The 17,595-nt window shown below is 41.8% G+C and overlaps 1 protein-coding gene across 2 annotated transcripts; it reads left to right on the top strand.

The window, feature by feature from the left end:
* The first annotated feature begins 1,335 nt into the window (after positions 1–1,335).
* On the top strand, positions 1,336–5,247 carry gypc (glycophorin C (Gerbich blood group)). 2 transcript variants are annotated; one of them, XM_076165968.1, is made up of 4 exons: positions 1,336–1,429; positions 2,609–2,720; positions 3,342–3,371; positions 3,467–5,247. In XM_076165968.1, exons 2-4 carry the CDS (start codon positions 2,621–2,623, stop codon positions 3,637–3,639), a joined length of 303 nt encoding a protein of 100 aa, XP_076022083.1. In that variant the 5' UTR covers positions 1,336–1,429; positions 2,609–2,620; the 3' UTR covers positions 3,640–5,247. The 2 variants fall into 2 exon arrangements, with proteins under 2 accessions (XP_076022083.1, XP_076022082.1); XM_076165967.1 differs by having other exon boundaries at positions 2,609–2,729.
* Positions 5,248–17,595: the final 12,348 nt, after the last annotated feature.

Here is a 17,595-nt window from a genome sequence, read left to right as displayed (position 1 = left end):
ATGTTTGGCTACCAAGGGTTTCGTCAACTAGCCACCCACTAAAACCACGAGTCGACGCTGCAGACTGCAGCGTTCTAGGCAACAGTAATATGATATAAGCATGAATTATGATTTCTCTGCAAAACAATGCATGTGGCTAGTAAGTCAGTCTACTCTGGTAGCCATTTGGCCTGTTAAATAGTCAAAGTGGCTCACCCGCTGGTTGTTTTTGCCTTACATTTAGGGTGAGTCATCATCTCTTCCAAAAGACAGACTGGCCACTAAAATATCAAACTTGGCTCGTAAATTTTGGGACTTGTAGCCACTGTGACCTCTGAGTTGACCTTGTTTGCTTTCCCGCCCTGCTTCTGCTGCAGGTTAGTGTTCACGTTGACTACAATAGAAACTGTTAAACAATCTCTGAATCTACTGGATAGAATGAATAAAAATGTGTATAGTTTAATAGTGTGTAACCAATCTAAAGGCGACAGACGGAATAATTCTGAATAATTATCTGGGTCTGAATAGTTTGCAGCGATAATTCATTTGGCATGTGGAACCTGGATGCTGGTGAAATTAAATTATGATTGTGTGAATTTTGTGTTTGAGAATATTTTGCAATTCATGAATCTTTTTTTGCATACTTTATAAATACACAATTTTCACCAAAATGCTCACATTCTTATAGTATTTTCACAAAACTCTTCAACCATGATCTCATTGTGTCATCTTCTATTTGTTAAAGACATTAGTTAAAAAGTCTTCACATATCTTCCCTCTGAAAGTACAGAGCTTATAAGAACATAACCTATTTTTTTGAGAGCGGTTCAATCAATCGTGCAGTCGTTAAGTGTGGAAAGGCAACGTTTTGATTTGCCAAACATGCTAAAGTAGACAATGTGACGTCACAGCTGGATATTTTAACTTTGACTCTGTATCAAATCTAAAATAAATGCGTCATCGGAATAGTAAAAACAGAAGACGATAGGCAAACAAACACATGAGAGCTGTGAATGAGACGCTGCTCGAGTTGACTAAAGGGATTCTGGGAAATGTATGAAAGCAAATGCCTTAAAAACAAGAAATAAGTGCATCAATGTGTGAAATAATACCACATTCAACAGTAAGGTAAAGCAAGAGTGATAGTGTGTATAAGTGTGTGTGTGTGTGTGTGAGTGTGAGTGTGTGAGTGTGTGTGTTTTAAAGAATGATGTAAGAGGCGTTGTCTGCATTTCTGCAAAGACTTTCAGACATCTGCAGGCCGTTTGGCATCTGAGGGGAGGAGTCAGCGTCCCTATTGGCCAGACGGAGACTAGATCCACCCTGGGGACTGACACCACACCCATCTGTGTGTGTGAGTGTGTGTGTGTGTATGTGTGTGTGTGCTGTTATGTTTCCTCTTGTCCTTCTTCTTGGTGACTGAAGAGACGCCTGTTGATTGGAAGAAGTGGTGAGTTTAGAGCTTTATTCACCTTTTATTTGACATTTGAATGTATTTTTGATCTCTATCATTGTTGTGTGATAACGTGTTGCCAGATCAGCTGCTGTTTTTGAACCTGACAGGTATAATAACGGCTAAATAATGTGAAGTTATGCTCATAAAGTTGTGTATTCTTGATTGAAGTCAATAACGTTGCACATAGGCATTTGTTCTGTACTACAAACATATTTTACTTTTCTCTGCTACAGTCACAACACTTACACTGAGCCAATGAGAGTCCATTTATACCTATTTACTGTTTGTACTCTGTTTTTGTTGCACATTTATGCTCTGCAGCCCAGAGAACGTTGTGTTATGAAGAGGGACTCATTTAAGGGCGACACGGATGAATCTAAACTTGACTGATAACAGCCTGTCTGCGAGTGTGAGTGTGTGAGTGTGAGTGTGAGTGTGAGTGTGTGTGTGTGTGTGTGTGTGTGTGTGTGTGAGTGTACGTGTGTGTGTCACTAAGCTGATGGTGGAGTGTATTTCTCCACTCTCGTGTGTAAAACAAATAATCAAGGCGTCAACTCACCACAGAATTTCCATATGTTTGATCTGTACAGTGGAGTCACTCTGTCACTCGTGTTTGCACTCAACATGAGTATTTGTTGATTAAGACATAGAGTATTTGTTTTGCTGTATATAGAAGAAGGAGGAGAAGAAGAAGAAGTCATGCGGCGACTAACTTTAAATGGATTAATGCTGATTTCCCTTTTCTTAGTTTTCATGTGGATGTAAACACGTTCCTGTACTGTGACGCACAGAGAGTGCAAACCCCCACCAAGACCAAACATTCCCTTGTTTGCTTGCCATAACAACTTGGAACCTGCTTTTCTGTACATTCCACTTTTATCATCTGACTCTCTGGTTTTGAAGCCTCTTGTGCTGTCCTTTGTCTCTGCTACCACCTAGTGTCAAACACTGAACATGCAATCTGAATGGTTGTCTAAGGTCATGTCACAAATTCCAAAAAATCTGTCTGTAACCTTTTGAGCCAACACACAGGCACACACACACAAACCGAGACAGGCGGAGGTGCTGACGAAGACAAATGTGTCGCCCCCTTCAGACTAACTTATATAATTTTTAATAGTTTGCTGATGAATCTGAATTTGATGAACTTTATATTTGTGTTTTGTGGCTCAGGTTAACGTCGACATGACGGAGAGGAACTGGGTCAAGGATTTGACCACTCCTACTTTGGCCGTGACAGATTTCACAACTGTTGCAGAGGTTGTGACCCACACAGCAAAGCCCGGTATCTACAGTATGTATGACATTAACAGAAGTAGTGTTTTCATAAGATGTTATTAAAATGTTAAATGAGATCGGCAAATGCACTCACACAGTTTTGGCTCAGCCGAAGTGTGTGCATGTGTGTGTGTTATCTTATCAAAGCCTGACGCCAGAGAGGAGCATGGGAAGGAGTGAGTGTGACGCCTCCAGGGTCTGTCGCCATAGAGATAAGAGGAGAGCACACAGAGACCTGCTGGACCGTGTTTCCACTGCAGGGCCAAACGGGGCCACAGGAGGGACAAACAGGTTCAGATCGCTGTGGACAAACTCTGTCCCTCGCTGGGACATAAAAGATTAAAAATGAGAGTCATAGCCTGCAAGGAGAAACATAAAAAAATCAATCAAAGCTCTCATTGTTCTGTTTGGAAAGTTGTCATCTGGGCCACTGTGGGCGTTTAAAGGAGCTTTGTGGTGTCGGATCCCTGAGAGCAGAATCTGTTCCCTAGTTTTGTTTTGTCCGGGTTTTGCATTTGAAGGCCTTTTGTTCAACTTTTATCCAGGAATGGCCGACGCAGAAAACCTGAGATGACGTGAGAACATGACTGATCATTTTCTGACTCTAAATCTGAGTTTGTATTTGCAGATGATGAAACCTTTGCAGCCATTGTTGGAGGTGAGAGATAAATTATACTTCTGTCCAGTTATTAAAGCTGTTTAGGATGTTGCGGAGGGTTCTTATGTGATGATCTTCACCCTCCTGCTCTCCAGGGACCATAGTCGCGGTGCTGCTGATACTGATCTGTGTGGTGTTGATGCTGACGTGGCTCATTTCTCGACACAAAGGCTCGTACGTCACCAACGAGGCGGACGACGAGGAGTCACTGGCCTCCGACGAGGCGCTGCAGAGCAAGGAACCTCTGAGGACGGAAGAGGACGAATAAGGACAAGAACACCAGAAATATTGGAAAAGTGAAGTCCAAACAGGTTCTACAGAGCTTCAAGGTTTTGGTTTAGTAGATGACAAAGACGAATTGAGGAAAACATGTTATTTTCCCAAAGAAACCCATTTCCTAAAGCATTTTCCAAAGCCTTAATCAGGCTGGATGAGTTTTTGCCAGTAGAGGGCGATGTTTTGCGGTTGAATACAGTGGCAATGATCTGATTTTTAAACCAACCAAGACCAGATGATCATGCAAACGGTCTAGCAAAGACCTTAAACATCCAGTGGTGTTGGAAATTTGGGAAATACCAATTCTACATCCTAAAAACCAGTTGTAGCTCTGTAATGGTTCTTGGCGCTGCTCAACGTAACGCATGTACCTCTTTACCAATCATTCACAACTGGAGTTTTAGGGGTTTCTGATACCAAACATTCGGTTAGAAAGCCCGGCACAAACATTAACCTCTCTTTGTGTGATTTCCCTATATAATGTCACTGTTAGCTAGCTAGTGCGGTAGCTAGGACGTGAGTGAACTCTCAAAGAAAAAGGTGCCGCCCTATTGGAGAGAGCAGGAAGTTTTACTCATGATGAAGACGTTATGAACTATTCAGATGGCCACAAACACAAACAAAACACAGACAATTTCTATAAAGTCTGGTAGAGAATGCGTGCTGAGGGATGTGAGCGATTCAGGGGCTGCTTATGTGTGTGACCAAGGGCCGACTGGGGTGGAACGCATACGCATACCTGGAACGCATACTCCTAAACAGGATTATAAATGGAACCCTTATGGACACAGCCCGTGTCATCAGTTTGGTTCGGTCTCGTATCTCCTGTCTCGTGTCTTAGCCTGACTGCTGTGTGCCTGTCACCAAAGCTGGTGGATATGAAGAGTTTCCATGTTGTGTTTATGTCCTAACTCGCGCACTGGCAGCCCCAAATGGCCGAGAAAGGTACTGCAACATTTCCCTCATACTTAAGCGTCACATCTCTTATTTTTCTGAGAAAGCCTCTGACGGGAATTTTCGATTTCACAAATTTCCATTGTTTTCTCATGACTCAACCCTTTGACTCATGCTGATTCACATCTTGTGTTTATAAGCTCTCAGTTGAGCACGCAACAATGGAAAACAAAACATTTTCTCCACCTGGTTTCAAGAACTTTACAGCTTCTGTTACTCTTCCAGCAGCCAAATCTGTTTTTCTGAGCAGAACAAACCTCCTGCCAAACCGTCTGAGAGGATGAACTGCTCTGATCTCTCACCCGGGTTGTGATACAGACTCAGGAGTTTGACTAATATGTCACTCAGCTATGAAAATATCATGAGTTATGTTGCTTGTGTGTCATATAAATATTCCATTTCAGCTTGTTTACATGACAGGAAATTTCCCAACCGGAATCTGTTGCATTTGTGTCCATATTTTATTTTATATTTCATCACTTTATCAACAAATGGAAAGGATGATGAAGATTTTAAGGGCCAAAATATTATAGAAAGCTTGGAACTTCTTTTACTTCTGTATCGTTACAGATGTTGTGTCTTTTTATTACAATTTAGTATCATACTGAGCCCTTATTGACATTTTCTAAGAATAAATATGACACATTCACACATTTAGTGCTTGTTTCCTCTTTGATGTTGGTGTGAACTGCCCCACCCAGTGGCTAAAACAGAGCACACACACACACACACACACACACACTCACACACACACTGAATGGATGACAGAAAGGAGAGTGTGTGATGTATGAGGCTACATACTGTAGGTATGAATTGTCTTGAGAGTTATACCTGCTATAAATCTTGCCGATGATGCTTTGCGATGATATTTAAGACGACGTAGTGTTTCAGCTGCTCTGTGAAGCTCTGCCAGAGCCTGAAACTTTTTTTCTGTTTGGATGGTTCATTCACCCTCTATATCAATACCTGTGTGTGTGTGTGTGTGTGTGTGTGTGTGTGTGTGTGTGTGTGTGTGTGTGTCTGTGTGTGTGCGTGTGTGTGTCTGTGTGTGTGTGTGTGTGTGTGTGTGTGGAGAGAGCTTTAAAGAAAGGAGGAAAGAAGGAAAAGGAAGAAGAAGTAGAAGAAAGAGAAGAAGTAAAAAAAAAAAAAGTTCCCCTTTAATCAACATTGAAAGCCCTTAAACATTTTCATTTTATGCAGTTTGATTCCAGAAGTTGATGGTTGCCGACTGCAATAGTTGCAGTGATATGCAGAAAGCAACAACTTCCACGTCAACACAAGAAGGTGGCGGCAGCCAGACAATTTCAACAACAAGATTCTGCTGTCAACACCATGATGCATGTCAACAAGACAGTGTTTGCAAAGAGAAGCTGAAGGCAAACAAATTGTCATAGCAACAAGGGAGAGCAGGTGACGTCAGCTCGAACACGATAACAGACGACAACCAAACATCTCTGTTATTCATCTGACCAATGGATCCGTGTCACAGTGGAAAAAGTGCAACACGCTGCCACGTTTTGTTTTTCCCTCCATGTGTCTCCTCGGTGCAGTTACCATTGTTTGAAGGCTCACAGTGTGTGTGTGACTGTGTGTGAGAGTGTGTGTTTGTGTGTGTGAGTAATACTTTGGGTAAAACTTAACACAAATCAACTACAAAGCACTGTCCAAAGCTTCATTTTGGTAAGAGCAGTCCGGACTCAGCCAGACTCATTATGGGATAGATGATCCCAGTGGGTGGTCCTGTCAGTAGAAAGCTACCGCTCAGTCTCAGACCCCGGTGCCAGAAGATTCTGGGCCTGATGGGTTTGGATGCGAACGTCCTGCCAAGGTGTCTGTGCTTTGTTTTGGGTCTGAGTCATCCTGAAGCTGGGGACATTATGGAGATCTTCGCTAATCCACTACAGCAGGAACAGACAAGAGAAGAATGAGAAACTAAACAACAACACAGCTCCCGTTCACCCCAAACTGAGGACACGCTGACTGACAAGCTTAGAGATTTATCCCATCAGATACTTTTACTTTTACACAAACATTTCCTTTGCAGCCAATGAGTAGAAGTGAATTTTCCATTCCAAAAATTGCTTTTTATTATTTTTCTATAATTCTTTTGGTGCACTTGTGTTCTGTAATGATTTTATCCAGTTGCAGATTTTAAATGTAGATGCAGATTTGCTCAGTTGATAATCAATCAAATTTTCAAATAATATTTAAATGTTTAATCCGTTGTTTCCAACTGCTTAACAAACGAAACAACCTAAAAAATGAAATAGGAAAGACAGATAAACACATCCTGCCTGTAATACCACCACTGTCTTACCGGAGGTGCTGTTGAGCCAAACTATCTTGTCACAGCATACAGACCACACCTGTCACAGGCACAGAACTCAAATTATGAACAACAACAAACAGGTCAATAAAGCACATACGAAATGAAGCACAATATCCATTCCAAAAAACATAAAAACATCGATAATATTATGGCATATTAGCAGTGTAACAGCTGTTTCTCTTAGTTTGGAACAGATCTGAGTCACCCTGACAGAGTTCAGAGTGCACCTTTGAACAAAGCGATGTGATGGTTGATTAACTTCTACTTTTACAGGCGTGAGTGTGTGTGACAGCATTCCCATTAGTGAGTGACTTGGGACTGAGCAGGTGTGGACGTAAAAAATGAAAACGTTCAGAGAGAAAGTTTGAAGTTGGTCATGTTTTTCCAGGAGAACTCCCTTTGCATCACATCGTCCATTGAAAACCCAAACCGTCGAGGAACAAATGAGCTTGGTGCTTTGCCAAAGGAAGGAAATGAATGTCTGACTCACACGCTCGCCGTCTGTCACTTCGGTTTGAGCTGGGAGCTGACTAACAGCGTTTTCATTAACCAAAGACTTGGAACGCCAAGGAGAGACTAAGCTGAAATTGTTTGGAGGAATGAAATCAAAGAGATAGAATTCAGTGTAGATTTCCCTGGAGAGCTCAGTAATTTCCCTACAGGAACGCTGTCTTTTTCCAAAGGAGGGAAGCTTTGGCAGGGCTGAGATTCAAATCCATGCAGGAGTCCCACAGCATCACTACTGGAATGTTAAAATATCCAAATGACTGAGCCGTTAAACCACAGACTCAGTCTCATAATCAGCCCCACAGGATTTCACGTTTTTTTGTGCGATTTTTGCAATCAAAGTCAGAAATTTTGCATTTTTTGCCCAACAATGTGCATAGAACCTTCATTGTTTTGTGTCTCCAGGCATCAACATTCTAATCATCATCGAGCAAATGAATGTAAGACGATCTATTCAGGATCCAGTCCTCGTTGATCCTGGTCCTGGAAAAGTGACAAACAATAAACAAGGAATCACTTGAGCGTTAGCAAATTAACAGGGAGAGAGTCCCAACCCCCAGCTTTTATTTTGAAGGGGTGACTGAGTTCATGGGAAGCTATCGTTGCATCTCTTGCACTGTGTGTGTGTGTGTGTGTGTGTGTGTGTGTGTGCGTGTGTGTGTGTGTGTGTGGTGTGCTGACATAAGGAAGAGGCCTGCAGACCCCCCCTTCAAAAAAGAAAACACACATACACATTTACAGTCACACACACTCATACCACAACTCATGTGAATGTGTGTGTGTGTGTGTATGTAGGGAAGTGGTGATGTTAATCAACCCCAGATGACTGAAGAGGCCAGACGAGCTGAAGTGTGTGTGTGTATGTGTGTGTGTGTGTGTGTGTGTGTCGAGCCTCTTTCTCTCTCTCTCTCTCCAATAACAGCAGTAATAATAGTCTGGGCTGGTGGGGTTCGTCCTAAGGGCCGGTTCCCAAAAACCCTGGGCCCTGGGCCGGCACACACACACACACACACGCCCAGACCCACACACACACACTCATAAACACATACACACTAATACGAAACCCTCTCTGAAGTCACCACCTGAGAATGTTGGGACAAGGGAGCTGAGCGGCACCTTTGCGTGCGAACGCAGCTCGCTGTGTGTGTGGGTGTTTTTGGTGGGGGTTGGTTTCCCTGAGATCCACTGTGAAATCAGCGTACCTAAACATCTCACCATTTCCACCGAATACAAACCAAAAAGCCGCCTGTGTGTTACAGCCTTGGAGGTCAAATGGGAATAACAACTGGAACAACTTGGTGGTAAAAAGCAACAGCTTGGTGCCATAAAAACTTCATCTTTGCTGTTTTCTGTAGAAGGGTTACTAAGTAGCAAGTGTCTTTGTACATTACTGTACTTCCTAAAAGTCAATTCTTCAGGAATTCCAGTAAGAAATCCCAGATTCTGTCTGAGAAAATCTCAAACATTGGAGCTACAGTATAAAGTGAGACCAGCTGCCCCCTGTGGCCATACTTGAAACTGCAGTTCACGTTTGTGTCACAAAACTATGATTTCTGTCATATTCACAGTGCTGCCAAAAACTGACACTGTGCCAACAAAAACCAACTGAACACTCAAGAGTAAGGGCTAATTAAGATATTTAAGCTAACTTGGATTGAACCATACCGGTGAGGCACATCATCATGTTTTTCTTTCTCTTCCTCACTTTTCGTCACTTACCAAAAATCACCACATGCTTTTTTCCAGCCGGTTTTCTATTCACCAGAAATGAGTCATCAAAACTTCAGGGTTTGGAAAGGTTCACCACTTATTCATACACCGTGAAGCAAACATTTCCCAGCATGCTCCCACTCACATAATGAGATGATGGATTGAAAGCGGGTCCAAATAAATACATGAAAACAAATCTCCTCTTCCCATATCGGTCATGAGGTTTTTATTCAACCCCTATTTATCCAGGGGAGGTTCGCCAGAAATGTCCGCTCTTTCTCAACAATGCCGTGATTCAGTTTCGTAAAGCTCCACACATTATCATTTGGGAGCTGCCCAGCGTAACCACAGCCTTCTACTCTCGGCTACTGGGAGCTGCCCGGTACAACCGCAGCCTCCTACTGCAGTCGAGCGGCTCCCCACTCAGCTAATTGGAAGTTAAGTGCCTTGTTCAACGGCACAATTGTGGCATCCATTGAGGTCAGAGGGCGTTAATGCTCCGCTTAACCTTGTCCATGTTCAACCATGTGGTCCTGGGATTCAAACCTCCCTGGAAATGGAGTGAATCCCATGTGCTTTAAAGAGATGGATAACCTGACAGCAGGGTTGTGTACAGGGAGGAGTCTGACTGATCAAGTGTTCCAATACTTGTGGGGCTTTTTTGAGTGTCTTGTCTGATCATTGGACTAGAAGTATGTTGAAGTCATAAATATTGTGTAACTTAGGTCTCTGTTATTGCAGAAGTTAGTGTCGCCCATCAATGGGCAGACACTCAAGATATCAAACGTGTAGCATTACTTTGCACTGACAGAAGACTTGTATTTTTGAGACAATGCCTATTTCAAGTTGTGCCTGTTGTCATAGCTGATGCAATGTTGTGCAGGATTACTATTCATGGTGCTCATTCATGTTTTCTTTGAAAGTGGGTTTTGTGCAATAAAGATATTGGACAAGTTTACAAAGTTACAGGTTACAAGCATGTACACTTACACACACAACATGTAGTTCATTAGTGCCACAGGTGTTTGTAGCTTCATTGGTGAAATAGCTTGTTTTATCTGGAGCAGTTAACCAAACCACTTCAGAATCAGATCTCAAGCTTCTTTTCCACGATAAATCTGTCTCTCTAACCTTACCAGTTTGCCAAGCGAGTTTAGCTTTTATATCTGGCTTGGTGTTTCTGCACATATTTGAGTCAGACACAGAAGACAACAGGCTTTCCATGACATGCTCAACACTGATATTGATGAGCAGTGAAGTGTGTGGCCGTTTGATATCCGTGAAAATAAAGTGTGCAAAGAAAACATGAAGCACTCCGTCATATTTCTCATAAATTTGCTCATTCTTTTCTTTTTGTTTTCACTTTTCCAGAGCTGGCTGGAGAACTGACACTAACAGAGTTTAATCGCTCTGGCATCAGAGTGTGAAAGCTAACATAATGTTGAACATTTTGGGTTTGGCACTCAACTTCCAGAGTATTTTTTTTCATGCAACCATTCACCACTGCGGATGAGAAGATGTGAAGTTCCTCATGCTGTGTTTTTGTGAATCTCCAAATTACAAGAAGGACAAAAGAAATTATACCTCAAACGTCGGATACTAAATCAAGAGATGCATCAAAGAAGTTGCATCGAAGAGAGACTGTCTTGTTCTAGCGCTTCCTCCGGCATGACGCGACCGTGGACGCAGCATACGGTTTAGCTTTACACGTGATCATTTGGCCTTTGATGTGAAAATTTTGCGGTTGATGTTTTCTCTTTATTTAACAGTAGACTTGCATGCTAAGAGAAATGATCTTTGAATTAACATGGAAAAATCCCCGGATCCATTCCTCCGTCTTCCTGCCCTCAATGAGGTGATGGCAGGCATCAAACACAAGGCCACCGCAATCATCATTCACAACCCTACAGTACATGCTTAAATGCTCTTTAATAAACAATAGAGATGTCCTAGAGCAAGAAACAGATGGGTTACATGAGACGAACGGATGATTTCCAGCAATCTGTCTTCCATTGTGCCCTTTAAGATCAATGCTTTAGGGATATTTTTAATGAAAAGCTATTATTCAGCTGCATTGTTGTATTGCTGTTACTGTTTTAACTTCATTATGTGGATTTTGTGGACCGAAAAACCCTGATGTTTAGATGGTTCATCCTTCTTCCCATCCAGCAGCTCTTTGGAAGGAACTGGGCTCGGATGTTGGTTTGTCAAGCATTGTAAGTGTGATTTCATCCATTCATTTGTAGACCCACTTGGAATTTGGATATAATATAAGGGTTTTTATGCTTGACTGAGGTGAACTAAACAGAGACATTGCTTTGGACTTGATTATGACAGAATGGAGGGGGGTTTCATTCCAATGTGTGACTTATAAAGCTTCCAGCCAAGCTTATCAAACACATTATTGGGATTATTGAGGGATCTTTGCTGGCACATTTACGGTTACATTTACCCCCAAAGTTGTAGATTTTGTATAATGACTTGAGAAGTAAAGTGTACAGGTGGCCTTATTAGAATTGATCCTTTAGCCACAGAACATTTTATGAGAACATAACTTTCCATGATACCAAAAAGTGAGAGATTACGTGATTATTGCTGTTTCTTGCATCAGCAGAGAGCCAATATTGATGAACTGTTTAGTGATGTTGTACTTTTTGGGAGCCACAACATTATCTAGTCTGCTACACCCATATTCAGTGCAGGGGCTGAAATATAGGACAATAGAGGGTAATGACCGAAAGGCCAAATGTAAACATGGCACAAAATCCCGAGTCCTGTTTGAAATGACTTTTCACTTTACACCTTTACATTACGATCATTTGATGCTTTTATCCAAAGCGACTTACATTACATTACCACCCTTCGCAGAGGGGGGAGCAATTGAGCGTTCGGCGCCTTGCTCAGGGGCACCTCGGCAGGGGCTTGAACCAGCTCGAACCACCTCTGGTTCCCAAGCGGAAGCACTACCCACTGTGCCACTGCCTCCCCTCCACCTTCAGTCATTCAAGCACAATCCGGGAAAGACCATCATCAATTTATCCAACATTGAGTGTGAGGAATGGGAGCTGCTGGAAGCGGCTCGGCGTGACTCATCAGCTCCGAGATCTGACGCGGGGCTCCAACAGAAAACCAAATCTCGGTCGTGACAGAGCCATAACAGTGTTTGTCTTAAAATGGGCGAGAAATCAGCCAGTTGTGTGAGTGTGAGTGTGAGTGCGCCTCCCCTGTTTCCAACACAGCTTTAGTTGTTTTAAGGAATTCGTACAAACAAAAGACAGCGTATTGAAACAAGGTGGAATAAGAAAAATGTTTAAACATGCTGATTTACATTGGAAACAAGTTGGATTATCTCACATCAATGGACTAGTGTTAGGAAAAATGTGATTTTGACCAGAAGCAAAAAATGATGTTGCTGCTCCAAACCATGCACACAAACTCAGTTAATGCGTGGGCCAAACGTCTGCTTTGCATTCAGCCAATATCATATCATGGGAATCCACACTGTAATCTGTTATTGATTCATTTACAATTCAATTCGAATCAAGCTGTTTCCCGACAATGAACTTTAGGCTTGCAGACAGGATTTTCCACTGGCAAACACATGGCAAAAACATCTAATGAAAAACAATGAAACCACAGTAAATAAACCATAAAAGCTCAATAAAACAGACCACAGGCTGAAAGAACATACAGCATGAGGACCAACATCAGCTGTTGATGCTTTTAGTGGAGCGGACAGAAAGGTGTGAGCCTCATTTTGCATGCTAATCAACTGATTTAGCTCCATAAAATACAGTCACATAGTGGGCCGATTATTAAATTCCTGAATTTTGACACAAACTTGAGCTCACACACCTGATTGCTGTAAATGCCCGACTTCCCGCAATCGCAGATGAAATTTCAACACCTGTCAAAAGTTGGAGATGGGAACTGATACATCCCTGAAATGCTGTGTGTGTGTGTGTGTGTGTGTGTGTGTGTTTGTGTGTGTGCAAACCCAGTGCTGGCTGGGTAGTTTTTCAGACACCATGAGAGGATCAGTTTCAGTTCTGCAGCTGCTGCATATGGAAAAACCCTCTGTGTGTCGCTGACCTGGGTGTGATTTGCAAGTTCTCGACCTCAAATAAGTTATACAGGTAAAAAAAAAGAGATTTATGATGAATTGTGTGAAATGTGAGTGGCTGCATGCCAACCTTTCATGGGCGCATCATAACCAGAACCACAGAAATCTGTTGTGGTGCAGCTTTGATTACTTCAAGAATCGGACCAACCTGAAGAATTTTCAACAAGTCATTCAGTCTATTATTGAGCCCTGAATGTCTTATTTTCTTCAAACAACTCAAATCTTCCAAAGCAGTGGAATCATTTCAACCTGTTTCCAATACAAATCGACATCGTTCTGGAATTCTCCAGCTTACTGCTACAGAACTGAGACAAACAGCACACGATTCTCCCAAATTCTTGGAGGAATTTGAGAAAAACAGAAATAATTTCTTACCATGAGGAAAGTTGTCTGGTGAAAGTTGTCTTGAGGTGTGTCTGGAAATGCACTTATATCTTATTTACTATTTAACATAGCTTTACATATTCTTAAGATCGTCGATGACCAACTCCCTCCCAGACCAGCAGCCCTATTTACATCTGAATTCATAAAGGATTCACTGTGATGACACCAACTAGGTAGAAAATAAACCTTTACACAGTTAAAATGACATTAAAACCGCTTTAAAAAGTTAAACTCTCCTGGATCCCGGTAATAAAAGCTGTTTTAATTTCTTCCTCCTCCAATTTGATACAAATCAACCACTTTCCTGCTGTTTGCTTTCCAAAAGCGCCAACATCTGCCACCAATTCACCAGAGCATGCCTACCCTAGATCCAGCAGGACCCTTAACCATGTCTGCACGACTCCCACCGCTAACCAGGCCTGAAGGATGAGACACAGGTCCGAATCCTTCCAGACTGTCCTGACATGGAAAATAACATGACTGCAGCAGGCCTGTAATTGTGAGTGGCTGTGACCTTTAATCACCGTCTTGCTCTGCAGCTTTTATTCCTGTGTCTTGATGTTAATTTGAGACTTTATATGTCTGAATGTTTCGACCTGATCTGTCTCCTGTCCTGGATGCTCCTTCACATTTTGGAAACGTGTCAAAGCGTCAAGGACTTTCCACCAGAAACAGACGCTTAGGTAATTCCAGCCAAGTGTAAAACCGGTAAACACCAGAACCAGAATCTGTAGAACTAAATAATGCTGTCCTATATATGGTGAGTGTGGAATTACAAGGTTCCATCTGGGCGGAGATCTGAGAAATTCAGCATCAAAGATTTGGTGTCTCAACAGCGACCTACATATTTTCCACCTTATTGAATATTCAACCTCAAAACTTTCTTTTTTAAGACAAAGTCACACCACACACATGCTCAACAAACCATACAAGGACTATGAGGACGATGAAGATAACTCAGCTTTGATCCAACCAAGAACTGTATATAAGAAATGTAGAAAGTAGAACGATTCCAAGTTTGCAACTAAGATGGAAGGTAAATGACCTGTAATATTTCAGAAATGACCCAAGGTGTGATTCATCAGTCCTCTGTAATGTTTGAAAGGAGCGGACACAAGTTTTTCTGAATATCCCTCTCGAAAACAACATTTCCTATATATTTGACATAAAACACAGGAGGAATCTCAAATTCCAGGAGTTAGAATGGGAGATGGCTCACAATAAACCGTTGGCATGTCTTTCCCAGAACATGGAAAGTGCTTAAACGGCGTCTCATTTTATTGCTAAAAAAGCCAATTTGATGAGATGAGAATGAGCTGGAGTTTCTCACTAAACTCAGTCTGTATCTACATACACACTCACTTATCTGTTAAACATTCATCTTGTGCGGCTAATGTGCTTTGGCTTGGTGGAGAAGTGTAATTGAGAGTCTCTGTGTTTACGGTTTCTGTGCACTATTGTGTGTCTGTGCTGTACGTGTATATATGAATATGTGAATATGTGATGACGGTTTATATGAAGGGGCGATACTCAAATAAACTTTAAGGTTTGTTTTCTTTCAGGCTGATCTTGATTTTTGCAGATGTTTTGGCTGTCTGGCTTCACTATAAAAACATTCAATCCATCAGTTTTATCGCGATTTGTGTATTTTTATTTTTTTTATTTATAAGAATTGTATTTTTGCTTAATCAGCCAATGTATGATCTAATCACACTACTTTCTCAAAGTTGAATATGAAGTTAAAGCTGTACTTTAACAACAACACAGCTCCTCATACGTATATCCAGAATGAAGGGTTTTCATGTCTAATGTATGGCTTCCATGCATCCGTCTAACTGGATCAATCGATCATGACCTCTGACCTTCGATTGCCTTTGTACTGATTGGATCCTTAAAGAATTTAACAACTCTCCACTGCGGTTTTGCACACATGCTGCAAATGAAACTGAAAGATTTTGTTTTGGCCACAAACTTGCTATACTGCCTTTGAGGACATGCCAGACTCACTTTCACTTGTGTCACACAGCTGCGCCTAAGTGCCATTGAGCAAAAGTTGAGCCTGACAGAGGGTGTGCACCTCTCCTGCCCTAAATAAAGGTCAACAGCCATTACGTAACGCAAAGTTCACAAGTTGTAGTCAGAGTTTGGGAGAGCGTTTATTGCTGTGTAAATGCCACCTCTGCATGTCGCAGTAAAACAGTGCAGCAGCCTGCGGTGGCACAGTGGAAAGTTACCGCAGCTCTTCAGCCCCTTTTGGTGCTGCCAAATATATAAACTGGTGGAGTTTAGTCATCCAGAATGTTAATGATGAGGAGAAACAGCTGCTGGCCTCCTAAATCCTCTGTTCAACGTACAGCTCATGCAGATTAACCAAAAGGATGTTGGGTAACTCAATTCAAAATGATTTATATGCATTCAAAGAGGAAACACCACTAACTGCTGATGTAAAATGTCAACGATCAAGTCTGTTACTGTGACTGCAGATACCTACAGTAGTATCTCTTAAAAAACACTATCATTTGCTGTGATTGCTTGCCGTAAATCATTTTCCCGGACATCTCAATTAGGAGAAGCAGCCGCTCGACTCTAGCTGTGTTTCTGCGTCTCAGGGCGGTTAAATTCAGTCTCGACAGGCACAAATCAAGCGCTCAACAGAATGATACAACTTTGAAATATAAATCAAAGAAGTAAAAACCGAGGCTGAGCTGCAAAAACAGAGAAGTTGTGGTTGTATAAAAGCATCTCATAAAGAAAAGAGAGCCAGAGAGCTGCTGCTGCTTCCAGCCAAGCTGTATTAAAACAGGGTGTCATTTAAACAAAGGTTGCATTTTAATAGGGCCAGAGGTTTGCATATCACAGATAGCTGTTGGCTTATTACTCCCCTGTTTAGCATCACAACATAACGTGCTACCATGGCAACGCGAACGCCGAGAGTTCCCCTCATCTCTGCCAGCTAATCTGGATGGGTTTATATACAAACAGTAGCAAATGAGAAGTCAATTCTCATGAATTGACTTCTCATTTGCATAAAAACTCACCCTGGTTGAGCCACACTTTTCATAACTATAGTTTACGGTTTACAGTTTACAGTTATAAATATAGTTTACAGTTACAATGTAAATTAACACAGATTTCCCATGATAGCAGGCTTTCAGCTGACAACAGCGACCTGCCCTTTCAGCCAGGCACGGAATTCAAACCTGTACTGGATAATGAGTAGTGGTTGCACTGGCATTTTTACATTGCACCGATCGCCACCAGGGGCGCTACAACCCTTATTTGCTTGTTTACTGATTGGTTTTAAGTGTATCTACATCATATTTACCCACGTTTACATATTTTCCTGTATCCAATGTGACATTTTTTTCCTTAGATTTTTTTCCTTTTCATAGAATAATTAGGATAATAATGTTTTTTGTCTCTTTATTCTGACTGCATAGTCTTGATCCCAAACCTACAACAAAACCTTGTCTGTGTTTCAACATCCATGTCATCATTATTTCCACCCAAAAGCTTTCTGATTCGTGACATTTCTAAATTCCAGCTGTGATGTTGAAAATCAGCCACATGTTACACCACCGGAACCACCGTGACTACAAGCCACAAATGAAGAATAACAAAATATTTGACTTTGTATCTGACAGATGTTAGATGTTAGATGAAAAATATTGTGTGTGAACTTCTGATCTTTTCTTCCTCAGCTGAAGTTGGAAAAACAGTGTTGTGCTGACGAACTGTTGAGTTTTACAAATGTGGTCGTTGGCATGCTGGGGCAGGTTCGTTCACAAAAACGCCACCATATATCATGTTGACATAGGCTGCACTGTGTACAATGAACAATACACTCAATCTTGAAAAGTGTGACCTCAGAAAACTTGGTTGGGCTCCGACTGACTGCTGTAGGCGGGGACACCTAAACACTGAACAAATATAGACATGCA

This window comes from Genypterus blacodes, unplaced genomic scaffold (assembly GCF_046128005.1).
Source record: "Genypterus blacodes isolate CSIRO-AG114 ecotype Tasmania unplaced genomic scaffold, CSIRO-AGI_Gbla_v1 ptg000152l_1, whole genome shotgun sequence".
In the NCBI taxonomy this organism is placed as follows: Eukaryota; Metazoa; Chordata; class Actinopteri; order Ophidiiformes; family Ophidiidae; genus Genypterus; species Genypterus blacodes.
Note: the sequence above shows the minus strand (reverse complement) of the source record. Positions and strands in the feature narration are given on the sequence as shown.

Coding starts and splice junctions, on each gene's coding strand:
- gypc (XM_076165967.1), top strand. CDS start 2,621: ATGACGGAGAGGAACTGGGTCAAGGATTTGACCACTCCTACTTTGGCC. Junction 2,730..3,341: donor AGCAAAGCCCGGTATCTACA/GTATGTATGACA, acceptor TTGTATTTGCAG/ATGATGAAACCTTTGCAGCC. Junction 3,372..3,466: donor CTTTGCAGCCATTGTTGGAG/GTGAGAGATAAA, acceptor CCTGCTCTCCAG/GGACCATAGTCGCGGTGCTG.